The following is a 26,148-nucleotide window of genomic DNA, read 5'->3' as shown; positions in this document are numbered from 1 at the left end:
CAAATACAATAGCAGAAAAGGGGTGTGGGAGCGTGGAGGCTTAGTCTATTTACAAGTCACGAGTAGCAGCCACCTGAAGGTGACTTTTCATACCAATTCTGAAGGAGGCTAGGGATTTGCTCTCCTTTAAGGCTTGCGGAAGGGCATTCCACATGTTGGTGGTATAGCAGGAGAACGAATTAGAGCCTTAAATCTACGTTGATGATGATTAGTACGTTGATGATTCTCCTGTGATACCAACTTTGCTCTGGTATAGCTTTATTCAGTTTTCAAATGAATCTTTTCGAGCTTCACTTTGTGCCGTGAAAAGGAGCCACAAAGTAAGATCTCCGATAAACAGCTGAAACCTACAAACGTGACAGATGTTATGTGGTCACGCATGCATCATCCCCGTCCCCATCCCCGCATACTTATCCCTCACCACATCAGACATGCACCCGGTGAGAAATGGCTCATGTTATCACTGCAATTTGAACCACAGTGTCCTGTAGCTAGCATAGGCCTACCAAAACTGCCTCTCCAAATTGGAGCTTTTTTCGTGCTTTGCCGTTTCCATTAGTGTCCCCTCAGTACAAGGTACCGGTGTGCACTCACCGACAACACTGCATGTCTGAAGAATTTTCTGAATTCCACGAGGAGAGAAGGATGCTAAGGTAATGGAATCTACACAAATGTAGTAAGAATGCGTGAAATAAATTCACCCCTTGTAGAGTGATAAAAGATCTATGCCCCATTTGTAACAGGATATGTTCGAAATTCCCTGTGAAGAGAGAAAGGAATGGAGGCGAGAGGGGCTTTTTTGGCCATAACATCTACATTTTCATTCTTTGGTCTTTTCAAGTAAATGTCGCCTTTTGCTCATGCTGTTTTGGGTGTCCAAACGGATTTCTGTACAAAATGGATGTTGCCTGTTTTTATGCCATGTGACCTGCCATTTCCCTGAATAGGCCATATAATTTATCCGATTTGTCCAGATAACTATGCTTTTGAAAATTGGAAACATGAAGCAGTAACAAGGACCAGATGTAACCGATACATGTATTTATTGTGTTTTGAATAGCTCCCTTGGTTTTTCCTGCGCAGAATCTGTCTTGCGTATTGAGACGACATCCCAGCTGAAGTGAAAAAGAATTAAGCCAAGCTGCTGTAAATTACCAACATTAGTCATGAATTAGGAGCACACGTGTATATCTCAAACAATCTATGTTGTGGTACAACTCCGTTTTTGTAGCCGACCTGTATAAGGTTGTAGGTTGCTCAGTGCAGTGCCATGGTCCGGTATGTGCATGTTCTTTTGGTTGCTCCATATGCACAGATGAGGTGCCTCAAGAAGAGAAAAAAAGAAAAAAAACCTGTGCAATAGGGACCTCTCTTTTCATTTTTACGATTTTCCTAGAACCCTTTGGAGAGCGTGGAAAGACAGACATGTTTATGAAGGATTCCAGATGGTCCCTCTTGCACCCCCAGCTTTTCCTTTCAGTTCTTGGGCCATGAAGGATTAATCAAAGTCAGTGGCAAGGGCCTGATGGCTAAACGCTGTGGCTCTCCCTAACCTGGGAGGAAACCTCACTTCAACGTCAACTCTGAGCCTGCAGCCCTTCTGCAACTTGGACAGAGGAAAGTTGAGACCCGGGGTTAAACGACAGAGCAAACTCACCTGACCCTAGGCGTGCAGATAATATACTAGCTCTGACCCCAGCTCTGTGTGACAGAGGAGCTGATCTCAAGCTCGGATTAAAGGAACACTGAACATGTCTTCGTCATCCAGCCAGGAATGGGGGAGGGATGGGGGATAGTCTGAACCAAAACACCTGACCCCGTGGCCTCTGTGTGTGTGTGTGTGTGTGTGTGTGTGTGTGTGTGTGTGTGTGTGTGTGTGTGTGTGTGTGTGTGTGTGTGTGTGTGTGTGTGTGTGTGTGTGTGTGTGTGTGTGTGTGTGTGTGTGTGTGTGTGTCGGTGCGTGCATGCGTGCATGCATGCGTGAATGCGTGGATGGGTGTGTGTGGGTGGGTGGGTGTGTGTGTGGGGGAGCGCTGTAATCTAACTGCAGACAGACATTACCTTGTGAACTCAAATGGTATGTTACACTTGTACTGTATTTCACATTTATTTTTGATATGTACAAAACTAAGCAAAATAGATAAACCTGTACACATAATATTTTTGACCTGGGAAATATATTTTCACAACATGTCTCGGATAAATAATTATTATAATCACGCTCCCATTTTATACAAAGCATGTTTTGGCCATGTCTTTTTATTTTTCAAGTGCATTTTGACATTATATTCCTCTTCTTCGTGGGCACTGTTTGTTTAAAACAGAGCTGGAGCAAGATGACGGCTGTTTAGTCTGCCATAACACACTGTAATAAGATCGCTTCCATATCAGATGTCACTATATCCTCTTAACAAATGACAGTACATCCTTCTCCAGTCATTCCAATAATATCAGCCAGTACAACAGATCCTCTTAAACAAATGACAAGTACATGATTCTCCAGTCATTACAATAATATCAGCCAACGCAACAGCTTGAATCAAGCTTTCTGTCTTTATTATACTTGGTGTCTTTTTGCAGTTGGCAGCAAATATTTTTGGCCGATGCCCAGAAATCGCTTCCTTGTCAATTGTGCAAGGTCTGTAAACTGCATGCACGGCCATGTTAATTTCTGTCACTCAAGTTCAGGGACGTGCTGGCCATTGGGAAAAGCGGGACAACTCCCGAACGGCCGGTTCATTCCCGGCCGGTCCAGGTCCAACGCCTCGCGGTGCGAGGCGTTGTGTGCTTGTAGATCGGCTGTTTTCACTAGTTTAAATCATTTTAAAAATTATAAATACAAAACAAACGGTTTTGGACATACAAGGTTTCCACCCGACAACGACGAAATATAACTCATGTAATTGGCCCACTGCGGCTTGTCACTTGTCATGATCTGAAATGGCAAATCTTTGAGTAGCAGCAGCGCTATAGATAATGCGCAATGAGGGCCTCTCCAACTCTTTTTCCCGGGCTGAACCAGGGGCCCAGCATGTCCCTGCTCAAGTTGAATGGAGACCTTAAAAAGGGATTTGTTTGATTTGGCTTTGGTGACATCTGTGGTGTATACGCTGAGATGGTCAAGGCCTTAAGTTGTGTCTTCGCGTGGTGCAGTTTGTTTGTGAGCAAGGAACTAAATGTTCAAATGCTGGTATGCAGCAGTGTCCGTGATGGCAAACAGGTGGGCTTTAAAACAAGACATGCACACGCACAGCTCAACCAACAACCGTGCACTTATTTTACTACTAACCAATCAGGATTTTCATGCTTGCTGAGGCAGGTGCTAACACTATGGTGATGTCTTGCAAATCAAGGAGCTGAACGCAGTTGTTAGAATCCATCATAATGTAACTGCGTGCAAGATTATTTATAGGGCCTCTATTCACACAGACATTGTGAATTCACACAGACAATTCATGCAGACATTTGCATCATAGCACATACTGTATTCACCGACTGTACCAAACCTATATTCCAAACAAGAGAAGTAGAGTAATTAACGACTTAAGCCCTATGTACATGAACATACGATAAATATCTCCCAAAAATAGCTCGCAATGGATCACCTGTGCTTGTGTTTTTGAAACGTTTCACCCATGTCCAAATAGGGACACCAGGTTGAAATGGTTAAGATTTTCTCAGAAAAACGTTTTCTATATAGATCAACAGTGCTTAGTTCGTCCTCATGGGTGAGTATATATATATATATAAATAACAGTTACCATCAAGGACGCTTTGCCGGCAGAGACTTATCACAAACAGACGTTAATTATGCTACAGTACCTCCCAGACATCCTTAGGCGCATGCTTGCCCTTATACAATATCAGTTTATTTTAGGTGCTTTTCTTGATCAGTCAGCAACTCAGAGCTTCTATGTTCCGCCCCTAGGGATGGTAAGCGATGTAAGAAATGAGCTTGAAGCCACATATCTTCATCTATTTGACACGGTGCTTTCAGTTATTGAAGGTGAATGGAGCATAACATCTGCAGCTCATTATCAATAGAGACTTGACAGGATCCCTTGCTCTGCCTGCTTCCAGACAGGCCTGACAGCTGACGGGGTTTGTATGCTGTATTTAGCACATTTTTCTGAAATGATAATTAAGGGAGGGTAAGCGTGTGAGCTGCTGTTTATTCCTTTGTCTAATTTTGATTAATTTTGACAGGATTTCTTCTTTCTTTCTTCTTCCGTTCCTATTCCTTGCTTGTGCTGTCCGCCATCCAGAGGCAGCTCTTTTTATCTGTGTTTATTCCCGAGAGGCAGGAGAGAAACTAAAAATGCCAAATGGGTGATGAAAGAGAAGGGCCCTTCTTTCTGATCAAAGACTCAGAGAATGTGCAGCGATCTTGTTTTACAGTGATTATTATTATAGCTACAGTTAGAGATGATGTCCCGTAAACGCTGTAATGACGCATTCCAACAATGTCATTATACTGTATGTCCTCCTGTCCCCGAACCCTTACCTGCTGACTCAGTGCAAGTCAGACATTATGCAAGGTTCCACTGTATGTCCTGGGAAAGGCTAATTGGATAGCATAGTGTCCTTTATTTAAGTGAGTTTCTGATTGGCGTTAAGCCTGCGACATCACAGACTGTCTGAGTTGCGTGCCCTGTTACGGCAACCACACCAACTAAAACTTTTCAAATGACAAAAATATTACTTAATTCAAATGAAATGTATTCAAAAGATTAAAGGACAACTTTGTTTTTTTACAACAAGGGTTCATGTTTTAGATTGTAATTAGAGAAAAGAAAAGATGAGTGTTAAAATGTTTTCATTTACTGCTTTCTATTGTTTTAGAAATGTTAGTATTTTGATTTCAGTGGGTGGGGGCATGCATACAAGTGGCTAAATATGTATTTTTAGACAAAATAAGCTGGCAATTTCTTTGTTACTATGTACACCAGCCCCCATAAGTCACATCTGCCCATGAAAGATTGCGGTGCATCTTGAGTATGGGCTTATTGTGTCTAAAAATACATATTTGGCCAGTTGATTTGCATGCATGCCCCCGGGTTGGGAGCATGCATGCAAATCAAAAATCGTTAAAATCACTAAAACGATAGAAAGAATTAAATGGAAACATTTTGACACTCATCTTTTCTTTTCTCGAATGAATCTAAAATATGAAACCAAAGTTGTCCTTTGAGACTAAAACTAAATCAAATGTACTGTCAAACTGAACACATAATGAACCTAAAAGACAGTGTGAACTGAGCTGTGAATGGCGTAGCAGTATGAGCATAGCTGTGTGGTTTGATATGCACGTAGCGGCATGATGAGCTGAGCTGTGATTGGTCTGTATACGCACAGCGATAGACAACATGATACAAAATGTGATACGACATGTCGGTATATATTAATAAGCCCCTGTCATTACAGTAGTTGACGTCTCAAGTAGGCTTAACTATGTAATGCAGCTTGCATAAACTTTATGCTGGGTGAAGCAAGTACACATCAGAGGGGGAGAGAGAGAGAGAGAGAGCACATTCCTTTCTCCATAAGTTATACTCCATACAGCAGACACAAGCTCACAACGCGTTGTGTGTCACACTGCAGCCTGAGCTTGTAGATCTGCAGTTTTTAGGCACACAACACCCTTGTACGACCAGGCTTTGACTGGAACAGAGCCAACAGACACCTCTCTGATATGAATTGTGCAAGAAGTGAGACATAACACTGCCTCATCAATCCATGCTGCGTTTGATGACGGGGAAAATCTTTAAGTTGTTCTCCTCTTTGTATTTTGGCGCGTCGTAGGACAATGTGGTCAGCCCTGCCCCTGACTGAGTTAAGAGGGCTGAGAGGGTACTGCATGTACACTTTGTAGTGCAACATTGTTGTGTCGTATGTCGACTGGGTTTTGTTGAAACAGACTTTATCTCTGTTTCTTTGCTCAGCTTTTTATCAAAATGAACAAGAGCTGTATTCCAGTTATATATTTGCGTAATACTGTACATTTGTAGTGTACAGTAACTGTGTGCTGATATCCTGGTTACATTGAGTTTACAAGCTCAATTGCATCATGTTGTGAGCTTGTAGATTAATTGGCTATTTTGCTACCGGTATGTGTCGTACGACTAAATACATATAGGGCTTAAGTATAGTTCATTAAGCGTCAGTTATGTGATAACATAAACACAACATACATGTCTGTCCAGTGTCCACAAAAGTGCAGTGGACACAACACAAAAGGGTAAAAAACACAAACAAGAACATAAAATATCAAAAGTTTACATCAGCAGCTAAACTGCCTTTGTTGCATTTAAACAGACGGTCTAAGAAAGGCTATAATAATGATTAATGAGGGAATATTAATGTGGTTTGTTGTTTTTTCTTTTGCTTTTACAAAAACAAAATAAAACTCTGTGGCCTGTGAGCAGAAACAAACAGGGATTTGATTGGAATTGATTTCACACATGAGTGCAGTCGCCTATCCAATTAAAGGAGTAGTTCACCCTCAAAATGACTTTTTTTCTATTGATTACTCACGCCATGGAGACTTGAGTTCAATAATACTTTGGGGTTTTCGTCGCATTCCTAAGACAAAAAAAATATTATAGTAAACTTACCCTGACGGTTTCCCCATCCAGTGCCATGCATTTGGGTCCCCATCCAGGGCCATGCATTCAATGGGGGTAAATTTACTATAATCACATTTTTCTCTTGGAAATGCGACAAATACAAAAAGAATATTATTGAACTCAAGTCTCCATGGCATGAGTAATCAATAGAAAAAAAGTCATTTTGGGGGTGAATTGCTCCTTTAAGCCATGTACAGTGTTGCCATGTCTGCTTATTATAAGAGACTTTGGGCTTGTTTTTCAAAATAGTGACGCCAGGTTGAAAGTGGTTAAAGGGGAAGACCACCCATTTTCAATATTGAACTGTGTCATTAATATACCTTAGAGGAGTTGTGTGGAAATAGAAAAAAAGTTCCCCCTCTTCTGTGTTGTCTAGAACTGGAGGATTGATTTTGGGGTTTGTATTGTAAATTACAACTTGATGACATCACACATTGTAATTTACAATACAAACCCCAACATCAATCCTCCAGTTCTAGGCAACACAGAAGGGGGGGAACTTTTTTTCTATTTCCTCACAACTCCTCTAAGGTATATTAATGACATAGTTCAATTTTGAAAATGGGTGGTCTTCCCCTTTAAGTCACCCATTCCTCTATTGTGAATGTGGGCCACTGGAGGGCTGTGGAGGATATTGCAACTGGACCCCAAATACTTGGCAACACATATATTATATAAGATAATAGATGCAAATGGAAATTGCAAGTGTGGTTGCCGTGACGCGAGTCATACTTGCAAATTAATTCTGTCTTACCATTTGAATTGTCTCCATTCAAGTCAATGGGGAAAATGTATTCACTAATACATTTATGGCCTTATTATATATGGAGAGCTCTGGGTCAGTCCTTGTCCCTTGTCCCTTTTATGCCCATATATGGAGATCCCTGATGTGATCAATTTTAAGCTCATATCTGGGAATGCCCATATATGGACATATTGTGGTCTCATGTGGTCTATGATGTCAGACATCTATGATGTCAGATGTCAGTCATCTCCATATGTGGGATTCTTTTCCCCCGTTCAAGTCAATGGAGAAAATTAATTCACAAATACATTTATGAATGTATGAAGCCAGTCAATTTGACATATGGCCCAAGTGCGTTCCACCAAAACTGTTGGACGCGTAGCGCGGCAAAATAAAGTTTATCTGAAGTGGGTGGAAAGAATAAAGTTGGACAAGTAGGTTACAGTCTGGTTGCCCAACAACATTAAAATGTCATGGTATTCTTTTCTTTAAAACCTTGAAAAATGGGTTTCCTTCGTCATACCGATAAATAGGAACTTAATATGTCTGTTCCAATTGATTAATGATTGATCACTACAATAAAATTGTTCTGAAAATGCACACAACCCCTCAACGTCTGACCACATGGCAGTTAAGTGGTCAGTTGGGTGGGCCGCGAGGCGCGAGCACTTGAGAGATTTTCAAGTGGGCCTTGATCCAGAAGAGGTTGGGAAGCGCTGCTCTGTGATATAACCCATTCAGAAGTGGGTACACTATATCGTGTATCATTATTTTATGCTTTAACTATTGAAAAATAGCAGATATACAAGCTCACAGCGCGGCGCTGCGAGCTTGTAGATCTGCTATTTTTGAAAAATCGTGAAAATCAGAATTTTGACCCGATTCTATATTAGTGTCTTTTGAATCATTCTAAGATTTTTTTGAAAAACCCTATGTTTCTATGTCAGCAATCTGGCCAACCATCGTTAAAGAAAAGGTCCTTTTCACTCAACTGGAGCTCAGTTAGTCTGTTCTTGAGAGACTACTATGTCAGTGGTGCTCAAACTTTTTCACGTGAAGGACCCCCCAAAATGATATTTATTTGGCCACGGACCCCCATCTCAAAATCTCTAGTTCCAGGGACCACCCAGAAGCGAAATTTGAGTTACAAACGTTCGCTTTGAAAATACACACATTCAAAGATTTGCACACGTTTTCACGACTTTTTTCAAAAATAGCAGATCTACAAGCTCGCAGCGCGGCACTCGGTGCCGCGCTATGAGCTTCTATATCTGCTATTTTTCACTGGTTAAAGCATTCAATAATTCTAGGCCTAAATGGGATAAAAACTAAAAGCGGCGGGGCTGCGGGGCTCGTCAGCTACAGGGAGGCTCACCTCCCTCTCGGTCATGCTGAGCCTTCTCACATCATCCTGGACGGTGGCCGAGGATGCGTGATTTATCCTCCCGTTCTGTTCTTTTCAGAAAGCTACATTTTCAGTGTTTGCAGCTGTTGGATTGTTGCACAAGTAGTTGTTGTGGCGTTCGCATGACGAGCAGATGCACCGCACATTTGCTTTTAAGAAATACGACGCGATCCCCAAGTGCTTATTGGATTTGATCATATTTTGATCATTTGACCTTCCAGTGTTTATTGGTTTTGTGGAAGACCAATTTCGTAGCTTTGAAAGCGTTGAAAGTGAACAGTGTGTCCAACGACGGAGGAAATCTATCTAGCTAAACTCCAAACAAGCAAACTCGTCACAAGTGAAGGAATATCACAATAAATAACTTTTCGGCGGTTATTTGCCAACTAAATGACCTCATAATAACTCCACTGTTTCCTTTCGTCCCGCGTAGAGCTGTGCGTATCCTATTCAGACATAGAGCGCCATTCACCGACGCGAAAGCCTGCGACCACACAAGTCGCTGGAGGCCTGCAGGTGTGTTGTCAGTGTTCATGTTCAGGATGTCGGATATGCTGAGCTTGGAGAGTGTGTATCTGCTTGGACAGGATGCTGTTTGAGCCTGCAGCAGGGACAAGATGTGCATGGTCCCAATGCCTTATATACAGACATACAGAGGCGCTATTCACAAATAATACATCCGAGATCTATTCCACTACTGTCCTCCCCTGCCCCAGAACCACAGGTCTCCAGGATCCATTTATGCGCTCTGTCAGAGTTAAATGAACACTGAAGAATGTTCTGTTAGCGATAAAATGGCGTAACGAATGTAACCCTACTGCTTACGTAAATTGAAACTGGGAAAGCATCCGTGTCATTTTAGATTTTTGCGTATAGGCTATTCAAAAATAGCATCTTGAAAGTGTGAGAACTACCGATTTTGTAGAATCGGCCTCAAGTCTTAATGGGTTCATTGACCGGAGACTGCCACTGGTCCTTTCCCCCTCTATTCCAAATTGTCTTTGCCAAAACATAGCTGACCTACAAGCCCACAAAGCATCACGTTGTGTCATGTTGCGAGCCTGCAGATCTACTATTTCTGCCAAATATTCACCCCATAATCGATAATCCTTTGGTTTAGTTATTCAGAATGACGACGTTCAGGGAATACTCATAGTCAGTCATAGTTATTTTATCCAGCACCTTGTCTGCCTAGGTTTTGGATGTACACAACCAAACCCTGTATAATGTTCTTGTGTTCCATGATCATAGACAGCTCAAGGACACTTTGACAGATGTGTTGATTACAGAACGTTCGCACTCTGCATGTACAGATGTGACACTTGAGAACTTAGCAAGTCATGCCATCGGCAAGACAGTGGATTGTCAGTAAATTGTCAGAACATTGACAGTGAGAAAGGAGGGCATTTTCAAAGGTGTTGTTATGTAAATGCTATTCATGTACATGCTATCCTGTACATACATCTGTACAGCGTAACACTGTGACAAAGTGCCGTGCCTGGTGGCTAATTAATGCATTTGTCATACGCAGGGGCGTCACAAGGGGTAGGAAAGTGGGACTGAGTTACTAGGGCCCAAGGTGGTGGAGGGGCCTTAATTATTTTATACTTTAGCTATTGAAAAATAGCAGATATACAAGCTCACAGCGCGGCACCGAGTGCCGCGCTGCGAGCTTGTAGATCTGCTATTTTTGAAAAGTCGTGAAAATGTGTGCAAACTGTGCAAATCTTTGAATATATGTATTTTTTAAGTGAACATTTGTAACTCAAATTTTGCTTCTGGGGGTCCCTGGAACTCAATATTTTGAGATGGGGTTCCGTGGCCAAATACATACCATTTTGGGGGTCCTTCACGTGAAAAGGTTTGAGCTCCACTAGAAACGTAGGTTTTTCAAAAAACCTCAGAAGGATTTGAAATATTCAAAGATTTTCATGATTTTTCAAAAATAGCAGATCTACAAGCTCGCAGCGCGGCACTCGGTGCCGCGCTGTGAGCTTGTATATCTGCTATTTTTCAATAGTTAAAGCACAAGGGCCCCGCAGTGAATCCTTGTACCCAGGGCCCAGAATTTGGTGCGACACCCCTGGTCATACGACAAGTGTCACTCGCCAAAAAGAACTGATTCACGGATAGTGCAATTAGGTGGTACGAGGAGGTGTACGTTTGCGTTTGGGGCTCGAGGCAGATGCTTTTCTCCTGAAAAGAGTTGCTCACCCGGAAACCGGAGCCTCTCCTTGAAAATCCCACCCTGTTAGCACATACCATGACAGGCTAGACTTTGGCAAGATGATTAACTGTGCTAAGTGGGAAATCAAAGTAGACACTTTTATTGCAAAGCAAACAGCCTGAGAGGGGAAAAGCGAGTCCATGGCTTCATGTGCAACTACAGAGTTCACGCTGTGATTTGTTTTTGTTGTATGTTGTTGTTTTTCCTACTAGTTGGGATTTGGAATTCCCGCCCTACTGCATCAATAAAGGCCACCAGTGGTGCCTCGCTGCCTTGTGCCTTTTATTTGTCTTGAAGACTTTCAGCCTGGTACTGTAGCGTAGGGAGATGGTCTGCACACAAATTTAAGTATATATAGAGATGGGTAGATACAGTAGGCACAGCTGAGGAGGATAGGTTATGTGGTTTGTGTGGGCTTAATGAAATTGAAAATTAAATGCATTTTGTTTTCTATTGCCCATGCTATAATTCTATTAGGCAGAGACTCTTTAATAAGGTAGATCCAAATTATGAATTTGTGTGGTGTGATGACTCGGAGAAGCTGAGACGACTGTTTCAATATGATATTTTTTCTTTTGCTTCATTTCTGGATAAAGCTTGGTCAATGAGAAGGAGGGACACATTTTATATATGTTAAAATAGCATTGTTTTATTTGAGATTATTTTGTTCATGATTTATTGTTCTCATGTTTATGGATTTGTTAATTTATAACAAGGGTGTAAACACCGGAAGGACTATTGATGTCAGTTCACTTTGATATCGAATCTGTGTCATATAATCCCATATGGGATGGGCCAAATTGTGGCATGACACGGAAATAAAAATGTCATTCATTCATTCATTCATTCATTCATTCATTCATTCATTCATTCATTCATCCATCCATTCATTCATTCATATACACATACAGTACTACATAATTAGTGTGGTTGCTATAGCCTATAGGCAACACACTATTGTTGTAGGTCCTAGAACGTTTATGCCAGCTAAAGTGAACCTGTTTTTTGTTAATCTTTCAACTGAAGTTATCTGGGTTTTTAGGCCAGATATCTTGGACAATATAATGTCCAATCAGACAGGATTGGTCATGCTTCACTTGACATCACAATATCTAATATAAATGGTAAGACAGAATTCATTTCCCAGCAAATTCTTCGCGGCTCTCGTCAGCGCAAGCACACTTGCAATTTTCCATAATTGCACTTGTCTAGTTATATTAATATATAATAATAATAATAATAATATACAGTATGAAATATAATAGTGAAATTACTTTTGCTCAATTTTGTCAAATATATTTTAAAGCTATTTCTTTGTCAAATATATGTTAAAGCTATTTCTTTGGTCTATGGACTAACTAGCATTATGTCCATGAGTGCTCTGTGTCCTCCTGTCCGACAGCCTGCCTTCTCCATTCTTCCAAAGTCAAACAATTAGCCAGTAAAAAGAGACCTGCCTTGGGGATTCCCCAAGGGTCTTTCAACTCCTCACAGCAGCTCTTAAATACAGGCCAGTGCATTTAACTGTGCTCTGTTGTTACGGTGGATAGCTTCTGGAGAACGTGACCTACTGCTGGAGCAGAAGAACAGTAGATGGAACAGATGGAAAATTATTATTATTATTGTTATTATTTTACTATATATTTTTTTTAAATATCAATACCACGTTCTAGAAATAAGTAATAATTTTACTTGAGTAAAAGGACAAAAGTATCAGCATCAAAATATATTGAAGGTATCAAAAATAAAAGTAGTTATTATGCAGAATGTCCCATTTTGCAACTTTTGAAAATGTTTTTGTTGTTGTTTTTGTTGAAAAAAGCAGATCTACTAGCTCACAACACATTGCATCGCCATGCGTTGTGTGCCTATAGATCGGCCAAATAGCTGAATAGCTACAGTTGTAACTCAAGTCAAATCATTGTAGTGCCGCAAAAGTACAAATTCTGCCTCTGAGATTTAGTGGAGTAGAAGTAAAAGTATTGGAAATGGTTAGTAAGGTAAAAAAATATCTTACGTAAGTACAGTAGGCCTACTTGAGTACATGTTACTTTCCGCCACTGACAATAGGACACTCCCACCTGTAACCAGTTAGCTGCCCAGCACCACAAAACCAAATAAAAACCTTTTTGGGTCTGAAGTTAGAACTCCCAAGCTGTGTCCAGAATGCAGTAGCCTAGTTGCTGAATTCCACACGCTCTGTGTACACCAACGTCTCATCAGAGAATGAGAACTACAGATGTTCCTGACAGTGATAAAGAGGCATGGAGCTTATCTTTGACTTGGCCCCTGTCAGCCAGAATAATACCCAGATACAGTAGATGTGACCAACAAATATTTGCCTTAAGTACAGCTTGAGTAAATGTACTTAGCTATTTTCCCACCACTGTTTGATTCTATACCGTATACTATGATGGTCCTCAAGAATACATTGAAATGCACATCAGCAGTGTGAGTGTTTCCCCTCTTGTTGATGTTTACCGTTATATATTAAAGGTCATATATCAAAGGAAGACGTATGACCTTTTGAAGCAGCTCTTTTCAAACTAAAGTGGCCACCTGCTAGTCATTCTTATCACACCACATATAGTTGAAATTAGGGATGTCCCGATACCACTTTTCTGCTGACCGAGTACAAGTACGAGTACTTCATTTTGAGTACTCGCCGCGATACCGAGTACCGATACGAGTACAATTAATAATACAAAATGTCTTTAAATTAGGGTTAGGGTTAGGGTTAGGGTTGATACTTTAAGAGAGAGAGAGAGAAAGGCGAAGTGGCGGAACACACAGGGTACTCGGGCGCTTTGTGAGCAGTATCGGACGAGTACCGATACCGCAAAATAGGCTGGTATCGGGGCGAGTACCGATACCACGAGTACCGATACCGCATCCCTAGTTGAAATGAGGACAGCCGTTCACTCTGTCCTTAATTCCACAATATATTTAAGGACTATACTTCACCCATTTTTAACATACAGTATCTTCATATAATTGGTCCTCACTAATGCTCTGTTTAAGATGGGGTCATTTCTGTCTATTTTGGTCCATGTCTCAGAGGAGAGTTGTGGACTCAGAAACAATAGCAAAAAAAAAAGGTTGAAATCTTGTTTGAAATGACCAAACCTCCCAGTGATGATGACACTGGGAGGGAGGTTTCTGAACTGTTCACAGCCCTCCTCTGATCGAGTCACAGAGTGACTAGACAATAATAGTGCCATTTGATAAATGAACATTAGTGAGGTCCAAATATTATATGAAGATACTGTGGGTTGAAAATGGGTTAAGCCTTAAATACTTTGTTGTACAACGAATATATAAAAACCTCGGACGTACAGGCACTGCAACGCATCGCACTTTTCACTATTTTTTGCTATTACATTCAGATTCAACACTGCAATATAGAAATACAAGCAAGCAAAGGTACGGAATTCAAAATTTACTTATGTAAAAGTACAAAAGTATTGGCATCAAAATGTACTTAAAGTACCAAAAGTAAAAATAAAATCACACCCGTGTGAAGTGGAGCTGTGTGTGTGTGTGTGTGTGTGTGTGTGTGTGTGTGTGTGTGTGTGTGTGTGTGTGTGTGTGTGTGTGTGTGTGTGTGTGTGTGTGTGTGTGTGTGTGTGTGTGTGTGTGTGTGGATCATGTGTACCGATTTTTGTGACATTTGAAGAAAATATGTAGGAAAAGGAGCAAAAAGTGTGTTTTGGAGAAAATTCAAGATGGCGGAAAATCTATCATGGCGCAAATGGGCGTGGCCTATATGGGGAGATGCGTCATGGCCCAAGGAATCCAGGGAAAAAATATTTTTAATTTTCCGACCTACGGTTCAAGAGTTACAGGCCAAAACGTAAAGTGGGGTGTTATGGCGCCACCATGCGGCCAAATGACACAATTATTTTTTATTTAATCCTTGAAATCATTATGAACCTCCTCTCCAAGTCTTGAAACTCTAGCCCCTATGGTTTGCGAGAGACAAATAATTGAATGTGAGTTTTTGCGATTCCCATTATAAGTCAATGGGGAAAATTAATTCACTAATAAATTAATATCAATTAAACTATAGAACCTTTCTCTTAGAAAAGTAATAGCCCACGATTCCCGAGTAAGCCGGTCGATTTGACATATGGCGCGAGTGTGTGGTGGCAAAACTGTGGGACTAGTGGCGTGCCGAAGTTTAGGAAGTTCAGGCTACATACACACACACAGACAGACAGACAGACCCACACAGCCACGTATAGGGAGCCTGTGCTTCACACAGCTCCAAAAAGCACTCATTATGCAGAATGTCCCATTTCAAGTTTTCAAATGTATAAAAATCTTTTGAAAATAGCAGATCTACAAGCTCACAACACGTCACAATGCGTTGCAATGCGACACATTGTGAGCTTGCAATTTTCAGATGGCCAAAATGTATATTTCATACTTTAATTAACATTTAACATTAACATTTGGATAACAATACTTTTTACATAATTTTGACATTGCAGAATTGATCGTTTTACTTAAAACATTTGAGTTTTTCCACCACTGGTTACTAGGCATGTCTTGGTCACTTGCTCCCATGTTTTTTATGTTACTTTAATAGATTTGTTTTTTATTGACCACAAATGTTAGGAATGTTATTTAGATAGCATATTACTTTTAGACATATGCTAGGTCCATTGTATACCTCAGAACCCTGTCTGCAACTCTACTTTTGTGACCATATTTACTTTGTTTATTGACTAGAGCAGCGAGGCATTGAGAGCTTGTAGATCTGCTATTTTTGGCTGAAGTTCTCCTCAGAGTATAGGGATGTGAGGGTTCAATTGTTCAATTAAAATAATTATCCTATCACACAAGGATTTGGTGGCCCCACTGTAGTAACTCTGAGAACCCCCTAGGGGTCCCGGACCCCCAGTTGAAAACCACTGGACTAGACTTTTGCTGGCTTATTCTCATCTCACATCTTGTACAGTAAGTCGTTCTGGATAAGAGCATCTGCTAAATGCCTAAATGATAAATTGTACATCCCTTGTTCGGTGTACTGGGGCTATGCATGCCTGTAGATGTGAAATGAACCAGAAATGATGGCTTGTTGAAGTTGATTTCACAAACTGGTCAACTGGTAAATTTATCACAACAACCGCCGTCTAAGATGATTACATCAGTGACAGATGAACGAACGGTCAGGGGATGTCATACTGTACCTCCTAAATATTGGTATTATGCTCAGATTAGCCCATGCTTTAATGTGTTTGTGCAGTAACTAGGTTTTATCATTAAGTTAAAACCTCCAGATGGTAAAGCCATTTTCCAGTCACGTAAGGTTTTTAACACTTTAGTTACTAGTTTGCAGATATACAGTAAATTATAATATTATAAAACATACTTTAACGCCCTAACCCTAACCCTAACCCTAACCCTATTCTATACCTAGGCTATTTGAAAATAGCCGATCTACAAGCTCACAACATTTGATGCCAACACTTTCATACTTTCATCTTACTCAAGTACTTTTTGAATTCCGGATTTCTACTTGTAACATTTCTACTTAATTTCTACATTGCAGTATTGATACTTTTTACTAAAGTAAAAACTAAAATACAGGGGAAAAAATACAGGGAAAAAAGGAATAGCCACGTGTGCCCAAGCGGGGTATGGACCCTTGGGGGACCCCCAGTCAACTGAGAAAATAGGGTTTAAGTATCTTCTTCAAATGTGAAGGAAAGGATGTAGTGAACATCACACCCTCCTCATTCTCAAAGGAAACCGTTAAATGTTTGGGGACACCATGCTTGCTTGATATATTGTAATGTAATAGTCGACTAAACGACCCAGAGTGTGTGGGAATGTTTGGGTACGCTCCAGCGAGCTGTCACACCCTGGAGAGAGGCTGATATGAGGCTGGCTGCAGGTACATCACTCTACGATCAATCACCTCTCAATATGAGTCCTATATGAAGTATCCTCCATCTCCTCCTTTCTACAGCCTAATCCTGCCACTGTGCACCTCTCTCAGCACTCCACCACCCGCAGACTGCCCTATTTTCGTCCTGATAAGCAGGCTTCATCCCAAACACATTATATCTATTCAGTCTGGGGGATTAAGTGTAGTTACATGACATTTTAGGCCATTCCAAGGACCTGAGTCATTGCGTATACAACTCCTACGCTATGTCAGGGAAATATTTATGTTTGCTCATAGAACTTCTTGAGATAGTGTCAACACTGCTGAGAGACACAATTAGATTTGTGGATGGAAAACTGAGAGGACTCATGAGTGTACAAGTGTATAATATAAGGGAGCGGACTTGTGAAGACACAGGTGGATTCCCCTGATGAAAGTACAAATTGGAAGATGAGGGATTCTCCCTTGCTAAGACTCTGTGTATCACTGCTACTGTAAATCAAGATGTCTTGTATTGGATATCAAGATGATTTTCAAAAACTATAGGCTCCGTGGGTCATCGTTGCAATACGTTACGTCATGTGGTCAAGTGCTCTGGCAATAACAGCTGAGTGTGACGCACTCAACTTATATTACAGGGTTGTTCTATGACTAGGTGATGGAACTCCTTAGATACATTGTTCTCATCTTGTTCTCAGTCATACAGACCGAAGGACGCTGTTAGTTTAGTATGTGAAACGGCACATGCTGACTCCGTCTGGACGTGTAAATCTTTTTACAGTCTATGGGTTTGCCGCTCTGACATCACTGTGATGTCAGGGGAACCACTCTAACAGAATGGGTTTGCCACTCTGACATCACACTCTGACTTCACTGTGACGTCAGGGAAACACTTACAGAATCCCTTTTATGCCCATATATGGAGGCCACATCGGTAAGGGAACCACACTAACAGAATCCCTTTTATGCCCATATATGGAGTTCCCTGATGTCATCAATATTAAGCCCATATCTAACAGGACTTCATATGGGAATGCCCATATATGGAGGCCACATACCACACTAACAGAATCCATATATGGCCAAGACAGATGGCCAAGACAGCCCATATCTGTGTGGCTTGTTCTACTGACAGCTAGGGATCTTCATGTATGGGCATAAAAGGTATTGTATGTATGATGTCAGATGTCATAGACGTCATAGGACTTTCACATAAGGAATAACTGAGTAAACATGTTTAGGGTCTCACAGCATATCTCCATATACAGTACATGGATCTCCATATATGGGTACCAGGGATCTCCATATATGGGTAACTCCCATATGACTCCGATATACATCACTGTTTTCACAATGCCTCTTTCTTACTTAATATTTGCCAGTTTGGTATTAAAAAGGTCTTGAAGGTCCTTAATTTGTCACTTTATAAATGTGCAGACAGATACCCTGTACACACTTATACTGTATGTTGGATTATTTACCGTTGAGTGAGAAAGAAATTGACATTAAGCTAATCATCTGGGGACCCCACTTGGGGACCCGACCCCAAGTTTGAGAAACACTGTACTAGAAGCCCAAAATGCAATGTGATGCGATCATTTGAACATATATCTGCTTACATGCATTCAGTGAAAATGTACTTGAAGTTGTATTTTGAATGTGATGAACCTGTAAGCAACTCTCTGTGTTTTGTTTTCTCTCTGTCTTCCTCAGTAACCACCACAACGCCCTCCCCAGGCTCAGGCCATGCCGGGAAATGCAATGAAACAGAAAAGGCGTACTGTGTGAATGGCGGTGACTGTTACTTCATACATGGTATAAATCAGCTCTCCTGCAAGTGAGTGACCTCCTCTGTTACTTTCTAGGGCTTCACACACATCACAACATGTTGAAACCTTTTGCTGTTTTTTTGTTGTTGTTGTCAGAGGCAAGGAATGACACCGCGGTGCAGTCAGACGCATCATTTCAGGAAAGAACTAGGATGGCAACAAAAGCTCTCATTTTTGAAAATGCAATTGAATGACATGCCAAGGAAAAACGTGTCTATAACGTGTGTTTCACTTCACATGTACAGTACAGTTTAGATCGATGGGCGTGGATTGTGATATGGTCAGCGAAGATCTAAGATCAGATTAATCTGGGACCCCAAATGATGTACTCAAGTTTCCTGGATCTGAATGAAAGCTAATTTCATGACGGTTTCCCGGCCTTGGAACACCCACCCGTCCACGCCCAGATTATCCTGTCCTCCAGCGGTGTTTATACTCAAATAAAAGAGGACCACAATGTGCCATCACTCACCTTTTGTGGACATTTCCAATGCTGATAAGAGAGGAGTTGGTGACGTGCTCATCCTTTTTAGTCATGTTTAGTGTACAGGAAGCGTCCCCATTTAAAGGCCTTTCAAAATGTCATGAGTCACTGGTTTAGTGGTGAGCAAATATTTATGCCTGTTGGAGGCCCCCAATGAGGTAAATAGAATCACTGCTTACATTTAAGGCCCTTGGAAAAAGAAGATCAGGCCCCATATCTCTAGTGCTCAGCGGAGAACCACCACGCATGTCCACTTCTCTGGATCATGTTTTTCCAGCATCTAATCTTTATGTAACTGTTAGTGTGACGTCAAAAGAGTGTCAGAATAGAGTGAAAACATTAGGCTCTAAATGTAGGCTATTCCCACACACGCACGCACGCACGCACGCACGCACGCACGCACGCACGCACGCACGCACGCACGCACGCACGCACGCACACACACACACACACACACACACACACACACACACACACACACACACACACACACACACACACACACACACATACACACACACACACACACACACACACACACACACACACACACACACACACACACGCGCGCGCACACACGCGCACACACATACTACATAACTTTCAGTAAACTAACGCGACATCCAACAGATTGTCTTATGCCAAGGGTCATGAAACACTTTCTGCATCTCATCATCTCCACCAGGGTGTGTGTGTGTGTGTGTGTGTGTGTGTGTGTGTGTGTGTGTGTGTGTGTGTGTGTGTGTGTGTGTGTGTGTGTGTGTGTGTGTGTGTCTGTGTGTGTGTGTGTGTGTGTGTGTGTGTGTGTGTGTGTGTGTGTGTGTGTGTGTCATGCATAAACGCACACACTGTGTGTGCATGGTTGTGTTTGTCTGTGTGTGTGCGCTGCGCAGCTATAATCTCCCAAACCGCTGGATGAGACAGCATCAGACTTTTCATGCACGCTGCCAGTATAGGTCAAGGAAGACACTCCACCCTTTCAAATTGGCCTCATGGTGGTGCTATACCAGACCGCTTAACATTTTGCCCTTTAACATTTTAACCATAGGTCGTACAATCACTATTTATTTGTACCTAGATTCCTTGGATAATTAATGCTTACTTTTTCAAAACACACATTTTACATATCCAAACCTCACACAAATTTACATAAATACATAGAATCAGGGAAGGAATTCTATTTTAGTTATGTAAATTGTATTAGGCTGCTGGTTTGGTCCGTACTATTTAAATTCTTCAGGTATATGGAACATAGTCATAGCACACTATGCAAATTATGATGCAAGCTCATGTGTATTTGTTGTTTTGCTATTGTTGAACATGTATACCCTGGACCATTACGGTCAGGCACGTGTCATCATATTCCATGCGTCTGCTGGTGGCCCCTATAGAGCAGTTATATACGTTGGGCCAGGCCTTGTGCATTCAGCTGGCCTGAGGAACAGCATTCAACAAACAATGAGGACATGGCTGCAACAGCCCCTCTATAAGCCGTGTACAAATTGGAGGGAGCAATAACTCAATTGCTGCAGCTAATTCACTCACGGCCGGGGCATGGGTCCAGAGGAGTTGGATAATGCACTGAGGGCCTGGAGGGATTTGTTGCCCCCAAGCCATCTCATTCGATATAGGCCAGGCTTCAGCAGGTATTAGGCTCTCACTGAACAAGTCCTGCAGACAAGCCAGCCCTTTTCTCAAGCCGGGCTCCTTCACTTTACAATAGAGGAGCGCTGGATCTCAAAGTGGTGTCTGGGAAACCACACAAGGGGCCTTGGAGTTCCAGGGTCGTCCCCGGCAAAATCAGGGACTGAGTTACTAGGGCCCAAGGTGGAGGGGCCCTAGTAACTCTAGCTGGCCCTAGTAACTCTAGCAGATCTACAAGCTCACAGTGCGGCACCGAGTGCCGCGCTGCAAGCTTGTAGATCTGCTATTTTTGAGAAGTCGTGAAAATGTGTGCAAATCTTTGAATATTTGTATTTTTTAAGCGAACATTTGTAACTAAATATTTTGAGATGGGGGGGTCCGTGGCCAAATACATATCATCTTGGGGGTCCTTGACATGAAAAAGTTTGAGCACCACTGACATGGAAACATAGGTTTCTTGCACACATTTTCACAATTTTTCAAAAATAGCAGATCTACAAGCTCGCAGCTGTGAGCTTGTATATCTGCTATTTTTCAATGGCTAACATTCATGGTGGGCCCGCAGTGAATCCTTGTACCCAACAGGGCCCAGAATTTGGTGTGACGCCCATAAGCATGGGTGCTCTCTCCTGATTGGCTGAAACTGGCAACCCACCCGAACATGTGGTTTTCTGTTTATTAATGAGCTGGAGAGACGAGGAGGACCCTGTTACAGGACAAATACTCTATAGGAATGCTTGCTCTCGGAATATACCGGTATAGAGATAAACTAAAGGGTGTTTTGTTTTAACCAAAACATATCACTTTTTGCCATCGCCACCTTTTAAGAAGGAGCCACATCTACAGTGTTTGTCGTTGCTCAACAGTTGGTTGCGATTGGTACAGATAACCTCAGAATGACACGATAAGATCAGTATGAAAGTGAGAATTCAAGTTGGGACCAGTGTTTGAACTTTGAAGCGTGCATACCAAATTTATCGTTAAATCCATGGAAGAGGAGAGGGAAATCTTAGACGTATAGTATAGTGTAATGCTTTGCCAATATTCAAACTGGAACAGTTCCTTGCAGATCTCGATCATTGAAGGCCATAACACGTTCAGCACTCCTATACAGGCCTGAACCCTGGACTCATCACTTCGTGTAGCCATACTATCGCTTGAAGTTTTATGTCATTTTTATTTTCAACTTGAGTCAGTCAGCATGTTATACATTCTACAAGACAGCATTACTCATTCAGAGGGATTCAAAGAGAAGGAATTTCACAAGGCAAGACAGCAACCCTCCACACACAAAAATATATTCAGCCCAGTGCTTTTGGGAGCTTCCACCAGCATGGATGTTTCAGTTCAGCTCTCCCTCTAAGGCCTCTCGTCTCCCCAAAGCCCCATACGAACATAAGTTATGTTCAATGTTAGAAAGGGGGTTTGACCAAAGAAAAAAGGTTAATGTTGGAATTTATAGTATTATATTACAAATTCCTGCCTTCCATGCCCCATGTGCAGTTTAACTTTCAGATGTCTCATTGGGATTGGGATACCTTTGTTTTTGTATGACGAGAAATGAAAGTCTGAATACCCATTCTTGATAATCTGATACACATCTGATTATGTTTATAATTTAGGGCACCATATTTAACCCTGCTCTTTCTGGAAGGCTTTCCCTCACCTTGGTAGTGGTATTTCCCAGCTAAACACATCACTCACTGTGAGTAATTTTGTATGGAATAACATAACACTCCAGGGAGGCATTATGTAAATCTCATAAATCACGAGCAATGACCTTTTACTGAATTGGTGTTCCAGTTAGTCCTGAGTGAAAGACTGGAATGTTGGTACCCCCAAACAGGGGAGCTGCTGGTAACATGGGGAACCCAGTGACGTCTACACTGGACACGGCTACAGTATATTTAATAAACAATGAAAACAATGATCTATTGCCCATATTCAACTATCTATTGCTGTGTGTATGGCCCGAGGAAACTTTAAGGCCCTTGGAATCATCCATTCTTTCCATGTCCCCCAACACACCAACCACACATCCTGAAGTTATTAAAGGTTCCTACACCATGCATTTAAAAAAAAATATATATAACATTGTTTGTGTCCCAAAAAATGTTTTTCAAAAGGTTTGAGACTAAATTACCACTCCTGAACACAGAGCCCCTGTCATTTTCGCCTGGCTTTCAGAGCATTTTCAGCTGCAGTACTACCTTGTCCTGAGTGGGAGGACTTCGCTATTGAGCCAGTTTTGGCCCCACACTCCTCCCCACCTCCTGCTCAGCAGGCCTGCCCACCCCTCCCCAACCCTCTCCCAGCTCCTCCTGCCTCCTTCTCAGGCCTGCCCACCCCTCCCCAACCCCCACTCAGCACAGCAGTAGCAGTAGGTCCCGATTGTGATGTCACAATCGGACCTAAAATCAGACAGCCCGTTCTGAGACATGCTTACATAGATCTGCCCATAAACTGAGAAAGACACAATGGTCAGAAATTGGACTTTGTGAGGATAGAACGTGCTGGTGGGACACCAAAAAAACAAAATTGGAAAAATGAAAATTCATGGTGTAGTCCCTTTAAGGAAAGAGTTGAGAAGAGATGAGAGGACAGGTGGGTGGAGGTATAACTACATCGTAGAAATGGGGTGATGAAAGAGTTGCGTCAATTGTCATTAGATGAACAGGTGAATGAATAGGTGTCCATATTGATCAGAAATCAGAAAGACTTTATGTCACACAGTACCCAGCGTGCACCTCAATCCCACTGATCTTGAATCTGGTACTGCTTTAATGCTTGCACAGAGATTAGGCGTGTCAATTCATGTAAACAGGAATGGAACAAGTAAGGGAATGAGCCCTTATACGGTTCCATTTGGTTACTGTACATTTGTACGCACTCAGACTTACAAATGGATTAATTAACCCTGAGGATTTCCCTGTGTATTGGCTGTCATCTCTGCTCTTGTCCAAACTCATCAGGTTCACGCTATAAGCAGATTAACCCAATGGCCACTCTTAAGTACTTGGAAATGACCTATTAACCCTGCCAATTGGTTTACCTACTCTCACCTGAAACGGAACGTAATTTACTGTAAGCTCGGAGAATGTCATACAACCACATTTGAAATTCCAGTAAACTCATAATTATACTGTATATGTATGTTTTGTTGTTGTTTAGTTTAGTTTTTTCTTCACTTCTTGTATGTTTGTTTGTTTGTTTGTTTGTTTGTTCTTCTTTTTTTTATTCTTCACAACACTTCTCTTACTCCCCTCTCCAGATGTCCGGACGGATACTTCGGCCCAAGGTGCTTACAGACCGAACCGCTGCGGTCGTACATGCCCAAACCTTTCAAAAGTATGTTCACCTGACAACCAGAAGCTGAGGCAAAAAGACAGTGTTGTCACTGGAATAACGCTAATGGACCTCGTCCACTGACACCACCACCCCCTCCCCGTCCCCGAGCTCTCTTTCGCCTTCTCTCTTTTTGTCTTTCTGTTTCTCAGGTCAACACACGCAATGAGCTGTGCTCTGCACACAACCTACCACACAATGGTGTCAACCATGGGAACACACACACTCTGCTTCTGCTGTCCATTGTTGTGCTGTTGATCTAATTCTGTGTTTCTCTGCCTCTCTCTCCCTCCTCTCTCTCTCTCTCTCTCTCTCTCTCTCTCTCTCTCTCTCTCTCTCCCCCCATTTCCTGCACATATATCTCTCCTCTCAACACCCCCACCCACCCACCCACCCACTGTTGCTCTCTCTGTCTCTTCTCTTTCTCACCACCAACCCCCCCTCCTCTCTCTCTCTCTCTCTCTCTCTCTCTCTCTCTCTCTCTCTCTCTCTCTCTCTCTCTCTCTCTCTCTCTCTTTGTGGCTTTTCTTTCCATCAGGTGTCCAAATGACTTTACTGGTGATCGCTGTCAAACCTACGTTATGGCCAGTTTCTACCGTATGTCCATTTCCTCTTCCGTCACTCTCTATAAAGACTCTTGTCTCTGTCTTCTGTACAGTGCATGCTGGATGTAGAGTGACGTGCGTTGGTTTCCTGTTAGTTTCTATACTCTAGTTCTGTGCCTGGTTACTCTGATGTATAGTATGACTTAGCGTAGACTAATTTAACCCAGAGTTACAGATGTATACATTTAGACTGAGGATTTTATTGTGTACATGTTAGGCATGCATGCAATCTTAGTAGTAGTACGTTCTCAGTGTTGCATGGATGTGCACCCCCGTAGCGATGGTCAGCTCGTAAGAGACAAGCGGCGAACTGCATTTTTTGAATTGCAGTGTCCCGTTTTTTTTCTGACACAGAGTAAACATTACTTTTCATCTATAAAAAGTCAAGCTGCATGTCACGATGTAGTCTAATGAGGCATCCATCTTCAATAGCCCACCTTTTACTAACGCAATAACGCTGCTCGGTTGATGCAATCAGCTTCGAACAAAAGTCGTGTATGGGCGCTATTAGTGCTGAGTCGTGCACAGAAAGGCGAGCCTAATCGATTACATTTACATTTGACATTTTTAGGCGTTGAGCTGACATTCTTATTTGGCCAGAGCAGTACTGGGCACCTAAACATTGTGGGGACCTTGATGTTAAATTGCCTTTTCTTTTTTCCAAAATGTAAAACAGAAGAAAAGAATACATTTATGCTTTGGAAAATTATCAGAAATATTGTAAAGTATATATGTTTTGAACAGGCACTTTACAGTACATAATTATCAGACTTAATTTTACCCTTCTACTATTCCCTTTACTAGACAGAGCAGCTGTAGACCGAGCTTCAGTCACTAGACCGCCATCGTTACAAATCAATGCTATGGACTGTCTGCAAGGTGTCATAACCACAGTACACTGATTGTAGACTTGAAATTCAGAGATGCACAATGTACAGTAAGAGCCAAGAAATATTAGACGAGAGCTGAAGAAAACAAGCACATGAATCTTAAAAAGAAAAGGGTCAAAACCAGGGCAGAAGATGAGAGAGAGAGGATCCAATTCAGGGAGTAGCGAGGAACATGATGGCAGCTTACCAGCATTAAGTTATAGGTTTACAGCACAATCCTGAGTGTTAATTTAACTCTTTAGAGTAGGGCTGTCACAATTATTACATAATCGTCTAATCGCAATTATTTGACATAATCGTGATTATTTTTCATAATCATCTTAATCGTTTCCATTTTGAAAGATTTTCGTATTTTTTTTAAAGTAAAAAAGCTTGTGAGCTTGTAGATCGGTTATTTCCACTATCAATGTTCTTTTTTAAGTATAAAGTTGTCAAAGTTGTCAGTCATTTCT

The 26,148-nt window shown here is 41.7% G+C and overlaps 1 protein-coding gene across 1 annotated transcript in view; it reads left to right on the top strand.

The window, feature by feature from the left end:
* nrg2a (neuregulin 2a) overlaps positions 1 to 26,148 on the top strand; it is a gene marked incomplete at both ends in the record, with an annotated part of 203,053 nt that overhangs the window by 160,973 nt on the left and 15,932 nt on the right. Inside the window, 2 exons of the mRNA XM_080749322.1 lie at positions 18,613 to 18,736; positions 24,740 to 24,798. Of these exons, the coding sequence (XP_080605448.1) occupies positions 18,613 to 18,736; positions 24,740 to 24,798 (183 nt within the window). The remainder of the gene's footprint in view (positions 1 to 18,612; positions 18,737 to 24,739; positions 24,799 to 26,148) is intronic.

Source organism: Nannobrachium achirus, assembly GCF_963921795.1.
Source record: "Nannobrachium achirus genome assembly, chromosome: 19".
Classification (NCBI taxonomy): Eukaryota; Metazoa; Chordata; class Actinopteri; order Myctophiformes; family Myctophidae; genus Nannobrachium; species Nannobrachium achirus.
The sequence above is the reverse complement of the archived record's forward strand: the minus strand, read 5'-3'. Positions and strand labels throughout refer to the sequence as shown.